This window comes from Vigna unguiculata, chromosome 1 (genome assembly GCF_004118075.2).
Source record: "Vigna unguiculata cultivar IT97K-499-35 chromosome 1, ASM411807v1, whole genome shotgun sequence".
Lineage (NCBI taxonomy): Eukaryota > Viridiplantae > Streptophyta > Magnoliopsida > Fabales > Fabaceae > Vigna > Vigna unguiculata.
In genome coordinates, this window is record NC_040279.1 from 35,338,420 (window position 1) to 35,365,800 (window position 27,381).

Genomic DNA, 27,381 nt, shown 5'->3' on the forward strand with positions numbered 1-27,381 from the left:
TTTTATTTTTCTGATGTAAAAAACAACTTTTAGAGTTTTATAAAAATTAATTTAAGGGTTCATTAAATATAAATATTGAGAGAGAAAAAAAACTTGGTCTTAATTTTTGTATTGAAAATATTAAATTGATTAAAATCTTTATTCCATAATGATTTTATTTCTGATAAAAAAATCTGAAAATACAATATTTAATATGCGCGAACTTCATTTACCATGATACTAACCTGGTAAATGATTTAAAGTTTTAATAGAATAAAAAAATACAACATTAAATATGCGCCGCGAAGTAGTTAGAAGTTACATAACCATGGAATAACTTAAAGATTTAAAGGATACGAACTATATTAAAAATAGCTTTTGCATATATGTAATTTATAATTATCTTCAATTTATTAAATAACGTAATTAGTATTTAAACTTTTAGAAAAACGAAATCCTTAAAATAATAGAAGTGATTACTTTTAAAATTTTCTATGAGGAGATAAATTTGATGAGATTAAAAGTATAAAATAAATAATGAAAGTTATCTTACAAATAAAATTATTTTAAATATATATATTTTTAGGAACTTTTCTTCATTTTCAAAACCTTGTCCATTATAACGCGATTAAGTGTTTTATTCATGTGAATCTTCATGAACAGTTAAATCATATCACGAAAGAAGGTATGCGAAATTTCTTCCTTGCATAACAATTTTAGTATCCTTCTTGCGATGATAGCAGCCAATTAAGATTGGAAATATAAATTTTGCAATTTTTAAAATTCATATAAACAAAATGGAAAACTGATTAAAAAATAGATTAAAATATAGATCAAAATAAAATACAGATTTAAGAAAATGGGACTTTAATGGAAACAGATTTAAGGAAATAGATTTTGAATGAATCTGAGCAAAAACAAAATGGAGCAGTTTAATAAAATCAGATTTTTTGCCCACCTAGTCAAAAGAAACGCAACAACTTTTTAAGTAAAATTGATACTTTGACCTTTGTAATTATAAACCTTCTTGGTAATAAATTCTAAAGTTATTATAAAGCAAATATTCAATATTATAACAAGAATTTTGAGATGTGAAAATGAGTTTTAATTTGAGATGTGAAAATGAGATGTGAAAAAGAGATGTGAAAAAGACTAATTATAAAGTTTTAATTGAATTGATTTCAATTTTAAAAGAGAAAGTGGATCCACGTGTAATTTGCCAACAAAATTTTATTAGTCTTTTTATTATCTTTAGATAAATTCATTATTACTATTATTTACTATTTTTAAATTTTTAATTATATAGATTATTTTGATATTTTTAAGATATTGTTTAATAATATTTAAATAATTTGGATATTTAATTTGTTTGTCAAAATTATACATATTGATGCTTTAATTTTCAGTTATTATCTTTATAATAATATTTGAAAAATTTGATAAATACTTTGATTTCATTATTATATAAATATAAATCAAATTAATTTACTTTCATTGTAGAAAAAAAATTATAAAAACAAAACATTTGTATATAAGTCAATCACTAACCTATTAACTTGAGATGGGTCGAATCTAATTACAAAATTTTTAATTAAAAAAGATAAATTGAATTAATTTTTTTTAATTAATTTTTTTTAACTCAATCCACAAATAAACAAATCAAGTTAGCTTATTTTTACACTTTCTACGAATAAAAAGGAACGTTAATTAGTTTTGTGCCTACAAAATATAAAAGTAAATTTAACAACTTTTATCCACTTAGTCTTGAGTTTGAGATTGAGTGAATTTAGATTTGTTGAGTGAACTTATACCGTTCCCTTGAGCAATTTGCGATCTACTAATGTTGACTCTTTTATTTGTTGAACCGTTTAATGCAAAATTAGTTATTTTGCAAAATTTTCAAAAAATAACACCAAACTTTAACAAATTATTATTTTTAAACTAAAATACATTTCTATCAAAATTTAATTGTTTAACTTTAACCACCTGCAGCATTATTTCCACATTCACACCAGTCCAACCAATTTTAATTAAAAAATATATTGTTGAATTCTAAACTATCCATCTTAAAATAACCTTATTTTTAAAATAGTCTTGATTTTAAAATATTATTATTTTGACGAATTTTATAAAATGCGATATATAAATGTATGTTGCAAATATTTATCAAGTATATATTATTTTTTGAAAATCAAATTTAGAATGTAAGAAAATATTATCAGTGGTCAATATTTCAGTCGCTGGTTTTATTTTAAAAATCGCATACTAAACTATAACTATATATTGATCACAATTTCAATCCCTTATTTCAATCATTGCATTAGTCATTGAATATTAGTAACCAATATTATTGAAATTTTTTTGTATATTGATCCTTATATTAGTCACCAAATGGATTAGTGACTATTTCTTATCAACCAAACTTTCAATAAATATTTATTGATTATCTTATAGCTATTTATTACATTTTGACTTGATTTATCTAACACTTTCATTAAAATTACTTTTAATTATTTTCAATATATTTATGTTTTTATTGAGATGTCGTGACAAATGTCTATTTTGTGCATATTAAATTTTAAATTTTTCTTAAGAACACCTATTCATAGAAAAAATATTAAATAACTTTTTAGCAAATATTTATGATTAAATCCTAATAAATTGTAAATCCTTATCGTAATGATAAAATTAGATGAAATTTTCTTAATGACAAGATACAATTTTTAATAAGATAAAATCACAAAATCTTTATCTTAATTTATGGATCTTTGTGTGAACAATATGCTCTGTATCTGAATAATATATGTGAACATTGGAAAAGTATTATTTGACACTCCCTTTTGAATTCACATACGTGACAATTACTTTTATAATAAAATATTATTTAATGTAATAAAAATAAATAAAATATTACAATAAAACAATATTATATGAAATTAATTACTAAAAAATCATTTATATATATATATATATATATATATGGTGTTTTTAATACGGCGGTTCTTTGAAAATATCGTCGTATAATACTATATTTAACAAATTGCCATACTTTATTTGTAAAATATGATATTTTTAAATGTCATATTATTAATTATTATATATTACTAAAAAGTATGTCATTTAAAAGTAACATCACTCATTAACATTTTGTCCTAAAAAATGGGCACCATTTTGTGTCTATTTAACGTATACAATAAATAATTCAAAAACTAACGAATGTATATGGTTGATGAACAATATCATTTGGACACTTTTTATTTTAAACCTCATGTAACCGTTGATTTCGATTAAAAATTTATTTTTTAACATTATATTATATTGCAGTTATTTGAGTTTTATTATAATAATATTTATTATTTGTTGTATTTATCTTATAACTTGTTGTTATCATACCATTATCAATATTTTGTTTTCATGTTTGAGATGTACATGTAAGTATGGGAAGATCTTGTATAAAATAAATTTAGAATATATTATTGCAAATCTTACACTAGACATATGAATAAACTAAAATCCACATTACACAAGAAACTTTGTATCGTAATTGTTTAAGGACATATAACCTATCAAATTTGTTAGTTTATTAAGGTTATGAAAGGAACTGATGAAATAAAGAGATTGTTGATAAAGTAGGATGTGAAAGTAGTAGTGGACAGGAATGTTAGTGTATATGAATATTTATGGACCCATTTCCGTGATATGATTAATTAAAAAATCCTAGCTACAATCACTTATGCAGAACATTCTAAATTTTACTTCTTATCTTAGACTTTTTTTATTGTTCTAGAATTTACGCAACATTTCAATACTTCAAACTTAGGCTTTTCTATATTATTATAGAATTTGCATTACACTTCAATAAAATCCCACTTTCACTTGTTCTACAACCCAATTTGATTGTCATAAACCATACATTTGAAGCCAAAGGAGCTGGGGAGATATTAAAGGATCCTATCTCATCTTTTTTGGAAGTTGAGGAATTTGATGCTATAGGCAAAAACAAACAAGAAAAGGAGAACCCAGCCTAAGTGAACAACAACAACCACTGGGAGAAAGTGATAGTCATAACCAAAGATTTTCTTGAGCAGTTCCTTGAGCCCAATGTTTTCAGCTCCTGGGATTTCCACTTCTGCATTTTCATCACCAAGTTGAGAGGTAACAATGCCATACAGTGTCCAAGCATTAGGAGTAAGCCAATAGTACCATCTCCACCATACAGGAATTTGCTATAACATATACGAGAAACATAAGTTTAGATACAAACAAACCTGGTTTCCAACATCATATTATGAATCAATATATAAAAATAGTAGCTATTGTACCGTCCTAGGAATGACAAAGCCAGAGAAGGTGTTCCAGATGGATAAGAAGAAGGTATTACAAACGGCTGCAACTTGGAAACTCGGGGTTAGGGCAACAATCATCATCCCATATAGTGTGTAGTAAATCAAACAAACGAGCATGAAGTAGTAGAATGAAAAAAATTTGGCCGCTGTCCATTCAAACCCAATAAGGGAGTAGAGTATGAAACTAAAGATTGTTGTTTGAATAGCGTTGTAAATTGTCTCCACTTCTACCTACGAAATCAGTTAGATACATAAGAAAAAGGAATCTATGTCTCATAAAGATATACCTAAACTTAATAATAGAACACAAATTGGATTTGTAACTTTCTCGTTAAAATCAACAAAGTTGTGCCTTGTCTTGTACATTTGTACCTGACTAATTGCATAGGTCAATGTCGAATACATCCCTGCTGCTCTTTCACGATACAATACGGTTCTTTCTATGTCAACAATTGGCTGCACTCCCATAGTGTTTTGGGTTCCAAGGAACATCACAGCAGTATACATGGCTCCAACAACATCCCATACATCTTGTTGCTTTTTTCTGGCCATCAAATTAATTAGTTTTGCAACTTAAATAGTCAATGTGCACTTCACAGTTTATCTTTCCAAGATCATAAGACTAGAAAATACAATTGTAATGAACTATTAATTAACTTACATATTTTTTGCTTTATTCAAGAAAATTAGACCAAAGAGTATCGCAATGAGTATTGTGAAGAAGAATCGAGTGCCATTGTAGGAAGCAGTTCTCCAATAAGACCAATATTGTTTCCAAAAACAAGCCTTGCACTGCACAAAGAATGATTGGGAATATTTGGTTGGGAAGAGCAAGTCATTGGAACCTGGTGGTGGAGTATCGAGTTCTTTGATAAGCTCTTGATTATTTCTGTAGAAAGTATAAAGAAAATAAAGTTATTATTCGTAAAGCTAGAAGTTTCGTAACTATAGTGATAAATCATAGGTAAAGACTTACAGGAAAAGAGTAGAGTTAGCGTAAATCTCCGAAAAATCTATGCCAAGTTGAGCTTCATACGAAGGAGTGCTAATCTCAAGCATCCATGTTGCTGGATTATAGCCTTCATTGATTTTTGGAACTCCTGGAATAGTCTACAGAAAAATATTCATTTATATATAGAGTAAGAAAATATTGCCCCTGAAATTGAATAAAGCAAAGGTATAATGATATCATAACTTCGTTAAAATTACAGAAAAAAAATTCAGTACTTCAAAATATTCTATGAGCTGCTGTGAATGATAACCAAGAGGTCCAGCATAGATAACATGTCCTCCTCTTTTCATTAAAAATAACTGCAATAAAGAAAAAATCAAACTTGAACGTGTTAATTATGTCAGATAGAAAAAAATCACCTAAAACAATCAAATTCACATATGACCTCTAATAATTTCATGTTTACCTCATCAAAAGCTTCGAAAATGTCTATGCTTGGTTGATGAATTGTGCACACAACGGTTCTGCCAGTGTCCACAGTGTTTCTTACAGTTCGCATAACAATAGCAGCGGCTCTAGCATCAAGACCAGATGTTGGTTCATCCATGAAGATAATTGAAGGGTTGGCAACCAATTCTACCGCAATTGTAAGCCTCTTCCTCTGTTCAGTTGATAGACCGTTTATGCCTGGAAGTCCCACAAGTGCATCTTTGATTGATTTAAGCTCAACCAACTCCATAATTTCTTCAACAAACATCTGTATCAACAAACAAAACTAAAATTAAATAAAAATATTATCCTTGCAATTTACTACATTCATAATGGCCAAGATATAACAAATTAAGGTTGTCCCCACACACCTTTCGTGTATGTGTATTCACATCTGAAGGAAGGCGAAGCCATGCTGAAAATAATAGTGATTCATAGACAGTAACATTCGGAGAATGAATGTCATTTTGTTCACAATAACCACTGACACGAGCAAATGTTGCTTGGTTCTTTGGGTAACCTGAGATGCTAATACTTCCTTCGATGTATCCACCTGTTTTTCTTCCAGCTAATACATCCATAAGAGTTGTCTTCCCAGCACCACTAACACCCATAAGTGCTGTCAATACCCCTGGTCTAAAAGCTCCACTTGTATCATGCAGTAGTTGAAGTCTATCTTTATTGATTCCTTCGCTTTTCATTTCCTGATTAACATAAAGAAAAACCAAAAGTATTAGGGAAGAATTAATCACATGAAAGTGATAGTACAATATTATTTAAGATATTCATTCACTTACGGCTGGCATGTCTACATAGTAGTTGACATGATTGAACGCAAGTGAAAGAGGTTGAAACGGCATGACCATTCCTTTTCTTCTTTCTCGTTGAGAAGCATTTCTGACTGCCAGGTCTATTCCCTGACCTCCTGTTTATCAAAAGGACAGAATATTCAATAGAATAGTGGGACTAAAAACTTGAATGACAATGAAACACAATATGCAAGAATGAAACCCCGACAAATTTTAAGTAGAAATGAAATACACTTGAATGAGCAAGAAATACCTTCATTCTTCTTGTCATCTTCATCCGTGATAAATGCTTTTGAATCACCAATAGCTGAAAATTTTGTTTGATTAAAATGGTTTGTCAATGTTGAAAATTCCTTTCATTTCTAGTGTATTAAAATCTACAGATATATGTTACCATTCAAATAAGTCAATGCAGCAATGCAGAGAAGGTTGAAAAGAAGAACAAAACCAAACAACGCTCCAATGCATATCCAAAACCAATAATCTTCAGTGTAAAAGCCTTTAGACTTGAGAAGCACTTTTCCAATTGTAGGAGCATCAAATCTAGAGTCTGTATTTGGCTGAAAATAAAACATATTTGACAACTCTTGGAGTTAGTGGAATTAATTTAGACTATGAATTTGTTTTTGTAGTTGAACGTATGTAACAATAGGCAATGAGAAAAAAGAAAACATTTCTTACTTTACTCCATCTTTCATCTAAAAATTCGTTTAGTACTATAGCATTCTGACCATAACTCATGGGAGAAACATAGTAACCCCATTTCAACCATGGTTTGATATTATCTGCAGGCATAAAAGAAATTGGGTTAAAATAAGTACTCAATAAAACCATATAACTGTAAAAGATGAGTCGGAAACAAAACAATTCAATCTCAATGTGTATTTATTTTACGTTTCCTTGAACTAACATACATATATCTAAAAGATTAAGAAGTGAATGATGATGTCTCACCTTTTGAGACAACAAATCCTCCAAGCACAAAGACTAGTTGATACACCACACCACTCAGTATATTAGAAGCAACGTATGTTCTACCAATTGCACCAACCAGCCTGAATAGAGAGATAGCCATCTGATGGACGCCAAACAATGTCAATAATTGTTTGAAAAATCTGATGAAACAGAATGAGTAGTGTGAGTTTTAGAATTTTTCATTACAGACTGAAAAAAAACATGATTGTAAAAAAATGATGGAAGGAAACCCACAAGACCTGCTTGGTGAAGGAGCAAATCCAATTGGGTAGTATGTGAGAACAATCCATATTGCTGATTCCACAAAGGAAATAGGGATCCTGAGAACACATATAGGTAAGGCATAGGCCCATGCAGGGTAGAACATGAAATCCCTTTGTTTGTAAAAGACAGGAAGCCTTGAAACAATCATGGCTTGTTCTGAGAACCCATTGAACATTATGTTCACCAGAGAAAAAAATAGTGCTCCAAAGAACTTTCCCCCATCTTCAACTGTTCCCACTGGCATTTTAACTCTAAGAAACACAGTAAATCCTAGAACAGATAACACAACTAACTGTATTATCCTAAATACATACACAAACATGTCACGTTTCATAAGCAACCATTCTCTCGAGAAACATGCCTTCAGCAGCTCCCAATTTGATATACCATACTTGTCTTTAACTAGGGCAGCTGGGTGGGTTTGGCTCTTATCATAAGGAACCTTATACTCAGTTCCAAGTTTTTCTCCTATGTGAAACAAATGGAAAGACTTTGCAAATTCTGGAACTGAAACATACCTATAAGGTTCATCTGTTCTAAACCAATATTGTTGTTGATCTTTCTTAGAAGTTACTTCTTGTAGAAAGTCGGCAACTCCCTTTCTTGGAGGACATTTGAAACCCATGTTTTGAAAGAACTCTAGCACATGTTGGCGTGGACCTTGGTACACAATGTGACCTTCTGAAAGTAGGATAATGTCATCAAATAGTTCGTAAGTCTCTGGTGGTGGTTGAAGGAGAGATATGACCATGGTTTCATCCATTATATGAACCATTTGTTTCATGAACTTGCATATCTGAAAGGTGGTGGAACTGTCAAGTCCAGTTGATATTTCGTCCATTAAAAGTGCTTTTGCTGGTCCTACTAGCATCTCCCCTGCATTCAGTTACAATTGAAGCAGTAAGTAATATTGAATATACAAGCTGTTAGAGGCGAAAGTTCTAAGCCATTGGCCACAAAAAGAAAAAATGAGGAGGAGAAATGTTGTTGACAACACTATTTTTTACACTGATCGAACCGAATGACTTTTAACTTAATTTTTATGTGTTTTACTCTATGCATATGATGATAAATTGTTTTATTTTTCATTCTATGATTTTGTGAAGAATAGGTATGTGATGTTATTGACCTGTTGTGACACGCTTTCTTTGTCCACCTGAGATGCCCCTTCTCATGTCATTACCAACCATGGTTTCAGCACAAATATCTAATCCAAGTATCTGTTAAAGCACCACAGAAGTACGTGTAAATAAAAATGATTAAATATATAACTTTTGTTTCCTAAGACTTTTGTTTCTTTTATTTTTTAGATAACTTTATCCATTTTTTAATAAATAAAAAATAAAGAACAATTCCTTTATAAGATTAAATAAAATTTGAAGGCTTCTGACTAATAATACATATGAGTATATGCTTTGGATTTCAATTCTTATTATCAAATACCCATCTGTGTTTTTTTATTTCTTTCATTTATTTGAATCATGTTTATGTATGAGATGTGTGAACAAAACTATTTTTTTTTTCAAATTACAGAAAATTTTAAAAATATCGATTTTATATTAAATAATTGAAAAATTAACTGAAATTTAAGAAATTGCAAAAATATTTAAGTTTACTTATTCATTTTTCCTTTCATTATTATAAAACACGTTTCAGAATAAATTGGTTTTTTATAGAAAAGAATTTATAATTTTATACAATTTAAGATTTATTTTTCTTATTTATTTCTAATAATAGTACAAGTATTTATGTCTTTTCTAATGAATAGTGAGTAGAACTTTAAAAGTCATTACAAAGGTCAATTTGGTTAATGAGAAACATTTTTTTTTTAATTTAACTAAATACTTTACTGATTTTTATGATTATGTTTGATTACGCCATTGCTTACATAAATTTGTCACCAATAAACTCAAATAAGTATATCTGTATTCAAATTAAAGAGAGTTTATTGCATAAATAATGTTTTAATTTTGAAGAATCCATATTAAAACATTACTTTTATTAATAAGTACTTCATCATTATATACACTAGTTGAAGTATTCTTTTTATACTAAAGACAAGTGGAGAGAATATGAAGTTAGGTAAGAAAATTACAAACCTTAAGAACATAATCTGTTTGCAAATTGGTGTTTTGACCAGATATGACAGTAGCCTTCATAAATGCGTCAATATGAGAATCAGGTTTGATTCCTTTGTATTTCTCCCTCCGTAGAAGTTCTTCTAACATTTCATACCTCGTACCAACACCTAGACAACGTCCTGTAAAATCTAATGTCTCTCTCACTGTCATTTCTCCATAGTGAATATCATGTTGCCCAATGTACGCACAAGTTTTTCTACATACAAATTCATTAAGCTCATGCCCACAGTAACTTACTCTCCCACAAACCTGATCATCGTAAAAACAAATTATACCTGAGATTATTCAAACGATGAAGAAATTATTTAAGTAAATTAATTGGAACCAAACAAAGATACATGAAAACAGAGAGTGAACCTTTAAATCTGGGTCAAGCTTCCCTGCAAGGGCTAGAAGTAATGTTGTTTTCCCTGCACCTGGAGGACCTAGAAGTAGGGTCATCCTGACAGATAAATTACCATGTTAAATAAAACAAGAAGGAAAATGATTGGTTGATACTACTTGACAATAGAGATGTCAATCGTCAATTTGGTTAAGCACACCTTATCCCCGTGTGTTAGGCCCACGACCGAAAAGTCCTTATTAAAAAATTTCATAAGATAAAAAACCCATCATGTGGGCCAGATTAATCTATGGACTTTCTTTTTAGAAATAAAGAATATATTATTTTTAAATATATTTTATTAAATTTTTTATAGGTTGATGTGTCTCGACCTTTTGTCATATCGGTGAGGATTGATATTTAATTCAGGCGTATTCAACTCCAATCAAATTTGATGAATTGTCCATGGTCGAATTTGCCTGAGTCAACCTCGATCGAAAATCGACCGCGTTACCACTTGTCAAAATTTGTCCAAATTCAATTGATTTGGCATTGAACGAATTCGATGAGACGGCCCTGTCTGAAATTCGACGGCCCGAGCTGGTCCATCTCGGCTGAAGGCCCAGGATGCTCTGTCTCAACCAATAGCAAGGGTTGACCCGTCTCAACTATCAGTCTAGGTCGATCCGTATCAGTCCAGGTAGGCCACTCTAGCATGTCGATCTGGACCAGCCTATCTTAGCTTGTCTCGGTCTCATGCCCAGCTTGACTCGTTTCGACCTTAAGTCTGAATCAGTCCTTCTCAACCTTTGACCCGCCATCTAGACGTTTAGTTCGTCTTGGTCGCCGACGCGACCTAACATGTCTCAATCTTTGACTTAAGCTAAAAATATTACTTTTAAAAGTTAAAGTATTTTAGTAGGATCAAACCTACTTCAGTCTGACCCTAACCTACTTGAAAGTGGACTTTGGAGACTGGAGCTTGTTTTAACCCCTCATTTGGAATCTCCCTGAAAGGGAAGTAATGAAGGATGAATTAGGACTAATCCATGGACTATTGGCCACATTAACACTTCTACTTAATATTCTACTTTCAGAAGTAAAATAGTCATTAAAAAGATGAACTTTTATTAGAAGTGTCAAAATGGGTTGGAACCCACGAGCCAACCCGGCTCACCACGGGTTCGGGCTGGGTTGGGTTAATTTTTTTTTACAAATCTCAATACAGGTTGGATCGGGTTAGGTTGTTTTTATTAGCCAAGACATAGATAATTTGTATTTTTGTGATTTTAGTTTGTATTTGGATTTCATTAAAGTTTATTTATATTTTAATTAGAATTATAATTTAGTTTTGATTGAAAAAAAAAATTATATATATATTTTTAATTGAGTCTGTGAGTCAACCCATTTAACCCGCCAGGTCAAGTTTGAATTTTGTTGGCTCGCTAATAAATGAGCTGGGTTGGGTTGGCTCACTAAGTGATCAACCCGTGATGAGTCGAGCCAAATTGGGTCAGATTACCCGTTTTGACAGGTCTAACTTTTATATTAATAAAAAAAGGTTAAATTATACTTTTAGTCATCATTTTCGTAGCAAAATTTGAATTTGGTCCCTCAATTATTTTTTATCTCAATCTGGTCCCTATTTTGGGAAATTTGATCAAATCAAGTCCTTTCCGTTAGTGGTGTAGTAACAGTGTTAAATGGGATGCCACGTGTCAGCTTCTGAATTTTTCGAATTTTATTTTATTTTATTTTATTTTGAATTTTTTTTAATTTTTAATTTTTTTTAAAATTTTTAAAAAAATTAAAATTTTGCCACATGTCAAACTGACATCATGCCACGTGACAGTGACAGTGCCACATGTCACTATTATGGGAGGTGTCATTTTCTCATTCTCAATTTGGTCCCTGTATTTTAATTTTTGTCTCAATTTAGTCCCATTTTTTGTAAAAATTGTACAATTTTGTCCCTCTCCAAATTGAAACCAAATTTAATTTCTATATAAATATGACAAATATTTCTATCAAAATTGATATTTCAAGTAAATATTTTTAACAAGATTAAGTTTATTTTAATTTATATTTTACATTAAATTTTATTTAAAATTGTTTTAAATTTATTAATAGAGAATAATGCTAATAAAAAAAATCATAAATTATATTGATATTTTATTACATTATACTTTAATATTATTTTTTATTTGAATTTATATTTTAAATAATTGCATATTTTTAAAATGTGTAAAATTCAATAATTTCTATACAAATGTTTTAGTTGGTATAAAAATAACAATTATATAATTTAAGAAAAATTAACTACTTTATGTAATAATAAAAAACAAATAAATTTGAAATTTGAAAATAATTTTAAGTAAAATTGAATGTGAAACAAATTTAAATAAACTTAGTTTTATTGAAAATATATAATAAAAAATCAAATTTAATAAAAATATTTGTATAACATTTTATAATTTTTATTTCAATTTGGAGGGGGACGAAATTGTATAATTTTTACCTAGATTGAGACAAAAATTAAAATACAGGAATCAAATAGAGAATGAGAAAATGACACCTCCCATAATAGTGACACGTGACACTGTCATTGTCACGTGGCAAATTTTTAATTTTTTTAAAAAAAATTCAAAAAATAAAAAAATTCAAAAAATCCAGAAGCTGACACGTGACACCCCATTTAACACTGTTACTACACCACTAACGGAAAGGACTTGACTGGATCAAATTTTCCAAAATAGGGATTGAGATAAAAAATAATTGAGAGACCAAATTCAAATTTTGCTACGAAAATGGGGACTAAAAGTATAATTTAACCTAAAAAAAATTTATGTTAAATCAATAAATATACTTTGTCAATAAAATCTTAAATTTAAGAATAAATCTTAAATTCAATTCAATAAATAGTAAATAAAAAATCTACTTTGTCAATAATTAAATATAATTTTCTTCAAAATAATAAATATTCGTTCATCTTTATAAACCGGCAATTAAAAATAATATTTTTGGTTATCATATTCTCATAAAATTATTGATTTACCTTGATGGTTTCACAATTCCACTAACATCTTTAAGAATACGAAGTTTTCTCTTCTTGGAAGATGCGAGGCCAACCAATCCCAGAATCGTCTATCAAATACAACAAAAGAAATCCAAAATAAATATTGTAAAAAATTATCACAAAATCAAATTTAACAAAATCTTGGGCACTTTAACAATTTAAAATTGTATTCTAATATAAAAGATTGTCTTAAAGAAAAAAAAGAAAAAAAAAATGTAATACAATGTTGTGTTATATATAAAGAAAGTAATTTTTGTAAACAAAATTATAGAAGGTAAGTATCATAACTGTGATCGGAGAGAAAGAAAACAGAAACTGTTAATTTCTTCCAATATTTCAGTTCTAGACTTTAGAGAAACAAATGGAACTAAAGTACCTCAAAAGTGTTAAGAGTAACATTAAGCAGGGTAGGAAGTGATCTATTTCCAACATGAACATTTCCCTCCACTGATAGATTCTCGTATCTGATTTCAATTTTTGGAATTCTAATCCCCACTCTGTATGATAACAATTCTTAACAAAGTCAGGAAAAAAAAACAAAAAACAAAGTGCTTATAACCACTTAATAACAACATCAATAATATCAGCAACAAACCCTTGTAACACAACATTAACAATGGAAGCTGCAACAACAAATATTAATGATCATCAGAATTAATCATCACATTCTAAATATATTATTTATCTTGGAATTTGGTTATGGTTTTATTTTTAAAATATGTCAAAAATAGAATAAATATTTAAACTGACATTCATCTCGACTCGTAATAACACTACGTACTGATACGATGATACCTGTTAATTCTATCTCGAAGTTTACGAAGAAATTTCTCATTATCATCATCAACAAATTTGAGAACAGTGTCCAAGAGATGTTTTTTGTCTTGCAACCTAAGATGAGCGGCATCAACTAGGCAATGTACAACCTCTCCATTGTCAAGAACTACCTTCAACAACCCTTTTCTTATGCGGTCCATCGTAGGTAAACGCTCGATCGCAGCCCATTTGAGATCCTCTTCACTGTCTTCTTCCTTGCTGCGTCCACTCCTTAACAATGGAGATGAGGTCCAACTCGCTTCGTAACCCAACGAAGGACAGCTATGGCCACGATTTTCTCCCACCACCAACTCATTTCTCACAGATTTGGATGCCATTAATTTTGAAGAATGATAAGGCTGTTATGTTACATATGTAAAAGATTCAGAAATCATACTGCATCTGTTGAAACCTTGATGGTTTAATAAAGAAAGGTTGGTGAAGTGAATGTGGAAAGCAGACCAAACAGTGTGCATGTGTCACATAGCTACACTTATGAACTTACGAGAAACGTTGACCGTTCTTTCAATTCTAACATTCACATAGCGTAATCACTAATATTAAATGAAAAACTTCTTCAAATTTTTATGTTTTTGGTATAAAATTTTATGTAATTAATTTCTACGTAATATATGTGCCGCAATCTATAATAAAATCTTGAAAGTGTATATATTAACAAATAAAGCATTTTTTGCCGTAATTCAATCACAAATATCGACATGAAAGATTTTAATTTTTTGTAATATTAATTAAAAACTATATCAAAATAATTAGTTTGTATTTCGACTTAACTTTTGTAAGAAAATCTAAAAGTTTTACCTTACGTGAGAGATTTCAAATCAACGATGAGTTGTTAATAAATGTTGATTAATGTTGTTTTAGATTTGAGTTAAATATGTTTTTTGATGCTTAACTTTTAGTGTTTAGTGGGAATTGAAATCAATCCTCTTTCATGGTTTAATTTAGTCTCTATCTTTAACTATACGTGAATTTAATTTTTTTAACCAAAATTTATTATGTTTATTTTATATTTTAAATGTTTTCTCAACTCAGATTGAAATGTATAAGTATCAAATGATGTAAACAACTTAAATATTATCATGACTAAAATTAAAATTTATTTGTTGCAAGTGACATCAATGACACTTGAACTATTACACTCTTAAATAAAAAAAATAAAGATAAATCCTAACTAATGACTATAACTTTTGATCTACTCGATCAATATATTTAAGCTTTTAATTTTAAATATTAAGAGTGTTAGTTTGATTTTATTGGGATTGTTCATCTAATATATAATAATTATAATATCAAAAGTATACTACTTTTAAATATATTTCGTTTGAACATGATAGAGACACCATATAAATTTATCATGAAAATAATAAATTTTTAATAGAGATTAGATTAAATGCTATGTATTTCTAATTTTTGAAATTAATATTTTCTTACGATTTTAAAAATTCATAACAATATAGTTAACATTTATTAAATTAATTTTAGATTAAATAAAATTATATTCAGAGAGAATCGGTATAAATTACCACTAAATAAAAAATTTGTCGGAAAAATATTAACAATAGTCCTAATTTTTAAAATTTAGGTAAATTTCTTATAAATCACAACAAAGACATTATTGGAATAATTTAACAAGGTTGTTAAGTTTTAGATATCAAAACTTCAGTTAAAGACTCTATTTTTTTTTTCATATAAAAATACGTGAGCTATGTTAGAAATACTTTTTAAATTTTCATCAAGCATCCAACTTCAAAACACATATGTTATTAATTAAAATACTATAATTACCAAATTCTCTTCTGGTTTCTACATATTAATTTATACGTATACACTTATTTGTATTAATTGCTTCTAATAAACTGATTATAATAAATATTCATATTCTAATTTTTTTATATTATACAATATTATCAATTACTTATTATAATTCTCTTTCATTATATATAAATTTCTCTTTAAAAAGCCTTGCATGGCACAGTTCACCGTATAAGTAAAATATGATATTAATAATTAATAATTTCTTTGCACTAATTTAAGTAATGTTTCCAATGATTTGTTTTCATAGATGGCATAGAAAAGGTTAATGAGTAATATATATATATATATATATATATATATATATATATATAATCAATTTGCTAAAAGACAAATCTTTTAATTATTTTGTTATTAACATAAATAGTTATAATAATGTAAAGCTACAGTTAAATTATCCTTTAAAATAAATTAATCATTTAATATGTATTCAATAGAATTACATTTTAATATCTCATTCCAATCTTTTTATTTTCTCTCATGCACATCTTTTCCTTGCCTTCTCTCTATTTTTCCATTCCTTCTTCTCTCTACCTCCATTAATTCACTATTATTTGAAAAATTTGGTAACAATAAATTATATCAAACTTTGGTTTACTTTTTTAAAAAACTTATTTATTTTTATTTTGTTATAACTACTGTTTATTTGATTTCTAAAATATATTTAATTAATTTACCTTTTGGTCTCACAACTTGCTTTTATGTATATACCTTTTAACGTGACATGTCTCGTCACTACGAGTAAAAAGGGATATTTAGTGCATATTATACCTGATCATTTATATCAACATAATGAATACTGATAAGTAAAACTTATTTAATTATATATTAATAACCTAAAACTTATTTATTATCTTCGTATCATACAAATTTCTTATGTAATTATTTTTAATTTGTCGTATTTAATTCTGTAGATAAAATAAAAATTAGAAATATCAATTCACTAGGTTATCTCTCGTTTTCAATAACAAATAGAGTTTGATAAAAACAAAAAGATATAGAGGACATCTTGTTCAATTTAGCCCATCATTGTATTCAATGTGAACTTGATTGTTATAAATATTTGCATAAAAACAAATATAAACTTAGCATTTTGTAAGTTAGAGAATTAAATGACATGTAAACAAACTTTACAATAATTAGAGTACTTAAATATGTATAGTTTGTTATCTCAAACATTACTCTTCTAAATTCTAACAACATTGACAAAATGAAATTCTTGTCTAATTTGACCAAAGTTTTTCTCTATCAAATTAAAAAATAAAATTGACCAACTTTTGAAGAAAAATAATGTTTTTCTTGTTTATTGAAAAATAATTCATACAAAAATCAATCAAAAAGTAATCACAACAAACGTTAATTAAAAAAATTTGTGTGGATGTTTGCCAAAAAAAATTATAAGCATCGACATTTTATAAAAAAAAAACCTTGACTAACGTCTATTAAAAAATAAACATGGTCTATAATAACAGAAACATGATCTCAACAATATCAACAAAAAAAACAATTCTTATTAATGAATTAAAAACTTGATTATGATTGACTAAAAAAATATCATATCAATATTGGTCCAAAAACTTAGAACTAATATAGAAATTAACTTAACCCTTATTAGCTAAAAAAATCTAGGTGACCATTATGCATCATTATGTATGCATTACCTAGACCTATTCTTTGTGCAGGATCATTCTGCCTAAGTATTTTGGATCAACAAAATAGGTTCACGGATAGTGATTTAGTCCTATGCTTATATTCTGTAGAACCTTTTTCATCTGGTGTTGATTTTCTAATTTTGGATGTACTATTTTGTATGACCTTGATATCAAGCTTTTATATTTTATTATACAGGTGTAAATTAGAACATTTCATAGGTGCTTTTCTTTAATTTTATTTATTCATTATTGATAAAAAAAAATATGTTAGACTTTTTTATGTTAAGTATTAGAAATATATTGATATTGGTACTTTAAATTTTTTTAATATATTTTAAAATTTCAAAATTAATGTTTATTAGTATATATTAAAAATACAATATAAGAAGAACATATAAAAGTTAGTAGAGAATCTAAATTAAATAAAAAAACTTCGGTGACTTAAAAAAAATATCAATTATGTAAATTGAAAAATGTACGGATCACCATCACATGAATTCTATATCAATATTCAGTTAATGCTTGAAAATGAACATTAAGGATATTTTGATATAGAAAAAAAAATGGAAAGAAAAAAAAATTTAAATAAATTAAATTTTTATGTTTATAGCATAAAAATAGGTAACACAAATAGAGATACATTTTAAAATATTAAGCTGTTTATTTTTTTTTCCTTGATTCAAATACTTTATGTTATTTATTTTTCCATCCTTTCTACCAAACATATATAAAAAAGTATGCGATCGCACTAAATGAATGATTAATTAATAGTGTAAGGACCAAATGTAAAGGTTATGCACGGAGGAATTTTTATATGTAAGTATTTTCACATCAATAAACTTTTAAAACTTTATATTCACTATATTTTATTTTTTCTTTATTTTACAAGTATAAAAGTTAATTTTTTTAATGATCAGCCTATCTTTAAGAGTAAATTGTTAACCGACGTAAGTGGTGTAAAAAAAATATTCTTCTTTTTATATTAATTGAAGGAAGTAAGTGGTGTAAAAAAATATTTTTCTTTTTATATTAATTGAAGGAAGCACACGATATTAGAGACGGGAAGCAATTATTACTAAAAGTGAAACAAATACCCACATTATGTGTAGGCTTTTCTCATGTTACTTTAAAAGATGCGATTTGAGTTTGATACTCAATGAATTTATCTAGTTGATGTTTTGATACTTAATGAATTTATTTAGTTGATGTTTGGAAATAGTCTAAGTGTGAGTCAAAAATTTATATTAGATAGAAAAAATAAAGTTAAATATTATATAAGATTAAATATTCATAATTACATTGTCTTAAAATTTTAGAATTAAAAATGATATCAAATATTTTATATATGTAAGACTTATGTCATATAAATATATAGAATCACAATCTCTCAAATAACTATAACCATATATGTAAAAAATATATATAAACTTATCATTATGAGTAGTTAGTGTACTAGTATTTTAGAATCGTTTTAAATACAACAACCATAAATATGAGTTTATAAATTGTATTATTGTGAATTTTATAGATGAACAACAACAATAACAAGAAGAGTTGCAAGTCGAGAATGATCTTAGAGTTGCACTAAAAATGAAAGATGAAATGAGGACTCAAAAAGGTTGAACAAATTAATGCAATTGAACCCAATAGTGAGTGGAAGTGGTCCCATCTCTCAAAAATATAGTGAAAGAGAAAAACAAATTGACCAAAAAAGAATAACAAGTCAGGCCATTAGAGTCTTAACAATAGTTAATGAGTTAACCATTATGAGTAATTAATGAATATCGATAATTAATGTAGTAACCGTTTTAATTAGTATACTAGCTCTTTATAACAATTTGATTACAATGGTCATAAATATAAATTTTACTATGAATCTTATAAATGAACAACATGAATCAAAGTTTTTTACAAGAGTAGTTATCTACAACTCCTATAGAGTATTCTCACAAGTAAAAAGAAAAACTACTCTCATTTTAAACTACTTTCTCACCTATTTACATACTCATATCCTAATTCTTATACTGGCTGGACATAATAAAAACTGCTATGACTTTGCTGATTCTACCTCTTTTGGAAATTAAGAAATTTGATGCCATAGGCAAAAACGAACAAGAAGAGGAGAACCCAGCCGACATGAACAGCAGCAACAACCGGAAGGAAGTCATACTGAAAACCAAAGTTTTGTTTCAGGTATTCCTTCAGTTCCATGGTTCCATTACCTGGTATCTCCAATTCTGCACTTCTGTCACCTAGTTGTGAGGTGATTAGGCCATACAGTGTCCAAGAAACAGGAGAAGCCCAATAATACCATCTCCACCACACAGGAATTTGCTGTTCAACATTTAGCACAAACAAAATTAGCTTTGTATCCAAAAAACGAGAGTCATTTCTAGAACTAATTAAATTATGAATTCCATGTGAAAATGACAAATCACTTACCACCCTGGGAATTATAAAGCCAGAGAACAAGTTCCAGAAACTCAAGAAGAAGGACATGCAAATGGCAGCCACTTGGTGACCCGGTGTCAGTGCTACAATCATCATCCCATACAATGTGAAGTACATAAAGCTCATGAACATGTAATAGTAGAACCAAAAGAAGTTTGTTGCTTTCCAATCAAACCCAATCATTGAGAAAAGCAGAAGAGAATAGATGGCCGTCTGAATTGCATTATAAATTGCCTCTATTGCCACCTGCATAATCAATCAAGTGTCTTTAGTTTGAGTATATTTTATTTCCTTTGCATTGAAATTGTCATATGAAGATGTTTCATTTCCAAAACAGCATAAGCTAACTTCAATAACTAAAACAAATTGGATTTCTTGTTGAATTTATCGAAAGGGTGTCTCTAGGCCACTCTTTCTTTGCTTTTGTACCTGGCCAAATGCATAGGGCAATGCAGAGTACATCCCTGCTGCTCTTTCACGGTAGAAGATAGTTCTTTCAATGGCAACAACTGGTTGTACTGATGAAGCATTCATGGCTCCCAGAAACAACACAGCCGCGTACATGGCTCCCAAAAGATTCCCTAAATCTTGTTGTTTATCCCTGCCATCAAAATTTGTCAGACAAGCATCAAAATGGAATAGTAACTTGAAATGAAAGACTATGACTTAGACAAGTTTGAACATACGTTTTATGGGCTTTATGCCAGAAAATCACGCCGAACAGCACTCCCTCGACTATTGTCATGAGGAATCGGACAAGGTTGTACTGAGGATATCTCCAGTAAGACCAATATTGTTTCCATAAGTTAGCCTTGCACTGAACAAAAAACGATTGGGAATACTTGGTTGGGAAGTGCAAGTCCTTGGAATCTGGTGTTGGAGCACTAAGCTCCCCAATAAGCTCCTCGTTCCTCCTGAAGAAAAGTACACAGAAAATAGAAAGTTACAAAGACAGAACTAGAATAAACTCAAACACTAAAAAAATAACATAACTAAAGCATGAAAAATCATACCGGTATAGGGTAGACTTAGCGTAAATCTCTGCAAAATCTACCTCAATATTAGCCTCAACTAAAGTAGAACTGATATCAAGCATCCATGTGGCTGGATTATCACCATCCTTGATTTTTGGAACACCTGGGATAGCCTGAAATATATGCACAATAGATATAATTATATGAAAAGTTTTCTGATTAAAATAAGAGGAGCCAGTGCTGGAAAAAGTATGAAGCTAGCTAAGGTCGATCTCAAAGACAATATACACATTGAAATGCTTCAAACTCACTTCAAAATATTCTACTAGCTTATGTGAGTGGCGTCCAAGAGGTCCGGCATAGATAACCTGTCCTCCTCTTTTCATCAACAAAAGCTACAGTAACAAAATAAGCAAAGTTACATGGAATATTCTTCCAAAGAAATAACATACACACTCTATATAGTCTATACACTCCACAGTTACCTCATCAAAAGCTTCAAAAATGTCTATACTTGGTTGATGAATTGTGCACACAACGGTTCTCCCTGTGTTTACAGTATTTCTCACAGTTCGCATAACAATAGCAGCGGCTCTAGCATCAAGACCAGATGTTGGTTCATCCATGAAGATAATTGAAGGGTTGGCAACCAATTCAACAGCAATGGTAAGCCTTTTCCTTTGTTCTGTTGATAGACCATCTACTCCTGGAAGACCCACAATTGCATCTCTGATGCCGTTAAGCTCAACCAAATCCATAACTTCTTCAACAAACATCTGTGTCACCGAACAAAATTAAAAACTTACTTTATTCATGATGGCAGAGAAAATATAATTTTTTGTTTATCCCCCACATACCTTTCGTGTTTGTGCATTTACATCAGAAGGGAGGCGAAGCCATGCTGAAAATATTAGAGATTCATATATAGTAACATGTGGAGAATGAATATCGTTCTGTTCGCAATAACCACTGACACGAGCAAATGTTGCTTGGTTCTTTGGGTAACCTGAGATGCTAATACTTCCTTCGATGTTTCCTCCTGTTTTTCTTCCAGCTAATACATCCATAAGAGTTGTTTTCCCAGCACCACTAACACCCACAAGTGCTGTCAATATGCCTGGTCTAAAAGCTCCACTAACATCTTGTAGCAGTTGAAGTCGATCACCTTTGATTCCTCGACTCCTCATTTCCTGATGTAATATAGAAAGCACGAAAACAAAAACAGAACATTTACTATGAAGAAAAATGAACAGGCTTGAATTAAATTCAACTATTTCTGACAATTTTAATCAACATATAAAAGCATTCATTTTTTAACAACAATTAAGATGACATAAGAATTGAAAAAGAGATTTTATATTTACTCTGTCATGTATTTAAGAAAGCTGAGCAATTAATGAATTCAGAGTGTTGGTAGTGTGATTTAGAGATGTTACATTACCCAAAAGATATGGAAATTTTTTGTTATCATAGCATGTACGGAAGTGAAAGTACTTTCAAGAATTTAGTGACTTACTGCAGGCATATCTACGTAGTAGCTTATATGGTTGAATGCAAGTGAAAGAGGTTGGAAAGGTAGAACCATTCCTCTTCTTGGTTCTTGGTTCGAAGAAGTAGCAATTTCTGAAGAACTTTTCACTGCCATATCTGTACCTGATATTTTCATAAGAATTAGCAACGCGAGAGGAAAGGTGTGTCTGTCACTGAATTGCACGAGAACAACTTGCAACTACACATTTTTCTAAATAATAATAAGATGCATTTGGTTGAAAGGTTTGAGAACCTTCAAGGACTTGCTGTTTAGAGGATGACTTCTTATTTTTTTCGTCATCTTCATCCGCGACGACTGTTTTTGAAGTTCCAAAAGCTGAAATTTTGGTTGGCAATAAAGGTATTTATCAGAGGTGTAAAGTTTACTAAATTAAAGACTTTGGAAATCAAAAGGATATAATTAACTTACTATCCAAATAAGTTAAACACAAAATGAATAAGATGTTGAAGAAAATAGAAAAGCCAAGCAAGGCTCCAATGCAGATCCAAAACCAATATTCTTCAGTAAAGAAGCCTCTAGATTTGAGAAGCGCCTTTCCAACTGTAGGTGCATCAATTCTAGAGTCTGTATTCGGCTGTAAAAGATAAAGATAAACGATGTTTAACAATGCTTAAAGTTCATAGAATATAATTAACTAACGCCTGAAACAAATTCATCTTGATGTCTGCAAGTATATAACCATGCTATGAGAAAATTGAATTCTTACTTTACTCCATCTTTTGTCTAGGAATTCATTCATTACTATGGCATTCTGACCATACATCATAGGAGATATATAATAACCCCATATCATCCATGGCTCAATGTCATCTACAAACACCAAAAGAAAATATGTTGCAATAATTTGAACTAAAAAAGAAGAATACAAAAAGCTTAACACATTTGATCTTACTAAAGCTTCACTAAACTAATAGATCTATCCAAAATTAAGAAGTGTCAACGACTTACTTTTGGCAATAACAAAACCTCCAAGCACAAATACCAATTGTAGGACTAAGGTACCCAGTGTATTAGCAACAACTAGTGTTCTACCAGCCGCGGCAATAAACCGAAATAGAGAGAGAGCCATCTGATGAATGCCAAAGAATGCCAAGAATTGTCGGAAAAATCTGATGAAACAAAGGGAAAAGTGTGGATTAAGAAATTTTAACCATTCTAGTTTAGGAAAGTTGAAAATTTGGTTTAAGTTGCTTTGCAATAACAAACTGCAAACTCGTGTTTATTACCTGCTAGCAGAAGGAGCAAATCCAATTGTGTAATATGTAAGGATAGTCCATATCATTGATTCCAGAAAGGAGAGAGGGATCTTGAGAAGCCAAATAGGCAAACCAAATGCCCATCCAGGGTAGAAGTTGAAATCCCTCTGTTTGTAAAAAACAGGAAGCTTAAAAATAGTCATAGCTAGTTCTGCCATCCCATTAAACATCACGTTCACTAGACTAAAGAACAATGCTCCAAAGAATTTCTGTCCATCTTCAAATGTTCCTACTGACATTTCTGTTCTAAGGAACACAGTAAATGTAATAATAGACATGATTGTTATCTGTGTTGTCTTGAATATATAAACGAAAGAACTGCGCTTCATAAGCAGCCATTCTCTTGAAAAACATGCCTTCAATAGCTCCCAGTTTGTTATGCCGTACTTGTCTTTCACTAAGGCAGAAGGGTGGGTTCGGCTCTTATCATAGGGTACCCCAAGCTCAGTAGCGAGTTCCTCTCCTATGTCAAAGGAATTAAAGACTTCCACAAATTCAGGAACTGAAACATATCTGTAAGGTTCATCTCTTCTTGACCAATATTGTTGCTGGTCTTTCTTGGATGTCACTTCTTGTAAAAAATCAGCAATTCCTTTTCGCTCAGGACACTTGAAACCAGTGCGTTCAAAGAACTCTAGCACATTTTCACGTGGACCTTGGTACACTATTTGACCTTCTGAAAGTAGGATAATGTCATCAAAGAGTTCAAAGGTCTCTGGTGCTGGTTGTAGAAGAGAAACCACCATGGTTACATCCATTATATGAACCATTTGCCTCAAGAACTTGCATATCTGGAATGTGGTGGAACTGTCTAACCCTGTTGATATTTCATCCATAAATAGTGCCTTTGCTGGTCCTACCAGCATCTCCCCTGCATCCATTTACAATTAAAATGGATATCATAAACTATTAGATAATTACAAATGCTTATTGAGAAGCCATCATTCGAAAAGACTGAAGTTAGGACGTTTGAAAAACATATATATTTTTAAGGAATGAACCTCTAGCATACAACATGAATTAGTTTAAATGTTTAACAATATGACGTGAGAGATTAAAACTTTGTTTGATTGGTGGTGCTTCTACTAACAAAAAGTTAACCTGTTGTTACTCGCTTCTTCTGTCCACCAGATATGCCTCTTCTCATATCATCTCCGACCATAATGTCAGAACAAATATCCAACCCAAGTATCTGTCAGAATATAATAGACGACTGCTTACATACAAGAGGGTAAAATAAAATCGTACAGAGAATGTTTATAATTTAAAGTGGAGACACCAACCTTGAGAACATAATCTGTTACCAAATTGGTTTTTTGACCTGATAGTGCTATAGCCTTCATGAATGCATCAATCTCAGGGTCTGGCTTTATTCCTGCTTCTCTCTCCCTTCTCGACAGTTCCACCAATGCTTCGTACCTTGTGCCAATACCCAGACAACGTCCTGAAAAATCTAATGTCTCCCTCACTGTCATTTCTCCGAAGTGAATGTCGTGTTGACTAATATAAGCACAGGTTTTTTGTGGAACAAATTCATTAAGCTCATGCCCACAGTATGTGACTTTTCCAGATACCTGATCACATTTCAACATAGAGCTCATTTCATATTAAAAAACATACACATGATTTTATGTATGATTGAAGTAAACTGATTTGTAAACAGAAAAATGAGAACAAACCCTTAAATCACGATCAAGTTTCCCTGTAAGTGCCAAAAGCAGTGTTGTTTTCCCAGAACTTGGAGGTCCCAAAAGGAGAGTCAACCTTTGATAAGCACCAAATAAAATAAGTCAAGTATGATAAAAGAAAAAATCATATAGTGACTGATGCAACTGGGAGTCAACATCCTCCCTCAAGTAATGAAAGGGTTCATAAAAGTATTTTTCCCCTTTGTAGAACTTGGCTTTCCAGAGAAAACAATTCTAAATACAGCACAATCAAGATCAATCCATCTTTGAAACCAAATTTGGATTTTTTATTCTAAATCTACCCCAAAACTAGATCAAGGGTGAGGTTTGTCTCTTAGTTATATGAACTATTTTGGTCATATCATTATTAGACATGGGATTGAATATTTTTAGAGTGAAGCTTGTAAAACTAGACTTCTGTAGGCATCGGATCAGTAACAGGTTATCAGGTATATTAAAAAAAATAATTAGAAATCTAAAAGCTTCTGAAAACATTTTTCTCTTATTCTGGTGAAACTTTTGCTTGAACTACCTTGACGGTTTAACGATCGCACTAACATCTTTAAGAATCTGAATTTCGCTCTTCTTGGACGGTGCAAGGTGAAATAATCCGAGAACACTCTGACGTGTGTAAACAAGATAATCAGACAAAGCATTAGTATATAGTAGCAGTAGCTATAGCACTGAAATCCAATGCAGAAATCAGCTAGTTTTTGAATCAGAGAACAAAAGTGTTGAATTAGAAACAAAGAAGTACCTCAAAAGCATTGAGAGTAACATTTAGCAGGGAAGGGAGTGCTCTACTTCCAACATGCACATCACCCTCCACAGATAAATTCTCGCACCGAACTTCAATCTTCGGAATTTCAATCCCCACTCTACATTAAAACAAGCACAAACCATGTCAGAAAATAATGAAAATGACAGAGAGAAACGGCGATATAGAACTAATAGAACAGTAACATTAGCCATGCACCTATCGACTCTATCTCTAAGTCTGCGTAGGAATTTTTCATTATCTTCCTCGACAATCTTGAGTATGCTGTCGACCAAGACCTTCTTGTCGGGTAAGCAAAGGTTGGAAACATCGACTTCATCGAGCACCACTTTTCCATCGTCGAGCACGTGCTTGAGCACGCCTTTTCTCATGCGTTCAAAAGTTGGCAAGCGCTCTATGGCGGCCCATTTGAGCTCTTCCTCGTCCTCCTCCTGCGTGTGGCGACCACTCACGTTAAACACGTCGTGCGTCGCCATCCACCCCTCCCTGAAACTTCCCGTCGTCCAGCTCCGGCGACTGCTCACCGATGTCACCAAATCATCCCCGCAAGTGCCGAAGCCATTAGTTTAAACAGTATCTATATATCTTAGTGGTTGTTGTTATGAAAAATATGTGTGTATCTCATGGATCTTAATGACATGTAGTTGGTTGTTTGTGGAGTTTGCAGGGAGAAGGAAATGGGGGAGAGTATGAGCTGTGAGAGAAAGGTTTTGTACTTATAAGGTGGGTGGTGAGAAATTTACCTGACCAACCATGGAAGCTTTTTGGTCACGAGTAAAAATTTCCATGCGAACTGAACAAATGTCTCTTTCAATTAATTAGTTGTCCATTTACACGGAAAAGCATTGTTTGACCCTCCCATTTAATTCTACTGTCAATTCAGTCACCGTTTTTTTATAATAAAATATTATATAAATATAAAAAAAAAGTAAATAAAAGATTATAATAAATAATCATTTATGAAGTTGTAAGTTAAATTATAAGAGAAAAATAAGAATGCATCACTCTTTAAAATCGTAACAGCTATC

At 30.4% G+C, this 27,381-nt stretch overlaps 1 protein-coding gene and 1 pseudogene across 1 annotated transcript; both read right to left on the reverse strand.

Annotated features, from left to right (window-relative positions):
• Nucleotides 1–3,842: 3,842 nt before the first annotated feature.
• On the reverse strand, nucleotides 3,843–14,507 carry LOC114190939 (annotated as a pseudogene).
• A 5,001-nt stretch (nucleotides 14,508–19,508) lies between these two features.
• On the reverse strand, nucleotides 19,509–27,092 carry LOC114194696 (ABC transporter G family member 39-like). Its single transcript, XM_028085068.1, has 20 exons — nucleotides 26,552–27,092; nucleotides 26,333–26,453; nucleotides 26,108–26,196; nucleotides 25,567–25,651; nucleotides 25,171–25,461; nucleotides 24,989–25,079; nucleotides 23,858–24,758; nucleotides 23,580–23,740; nucleotides 23,338–23,441; nucleotides 23,040–23,205; nucleotides 22,863–22,946; nucleotides 22,596–22,732; nucleotides 21,937–22,269; nucleotides 21,565–21,855; nucleotides 21,391–21,474; nucleotides 21,119–21,252; nucleotides 20,792–21,019; nucleotides 20,535–20,706; nucleotides 20,097–20,351; nucleotides 19,509–19,988 (listed from the first exon to the last, which is right to left on the reverse strand). Exons 1-20 carry the CDS (start codon nucleotides 26,827–26,829, stop codon nucleotides 19,719–19,721), a joined length of 4,275 nt encoding a protein of 1,424 aa, XP_027940869.1. The 5' UTR covers nucleotides 26,830–27,092; the 3' UTR covers nucleotides 19,509–19,718.
• Nucleotides 27,093–27,381: the final 289 nt, after the last annotated feature.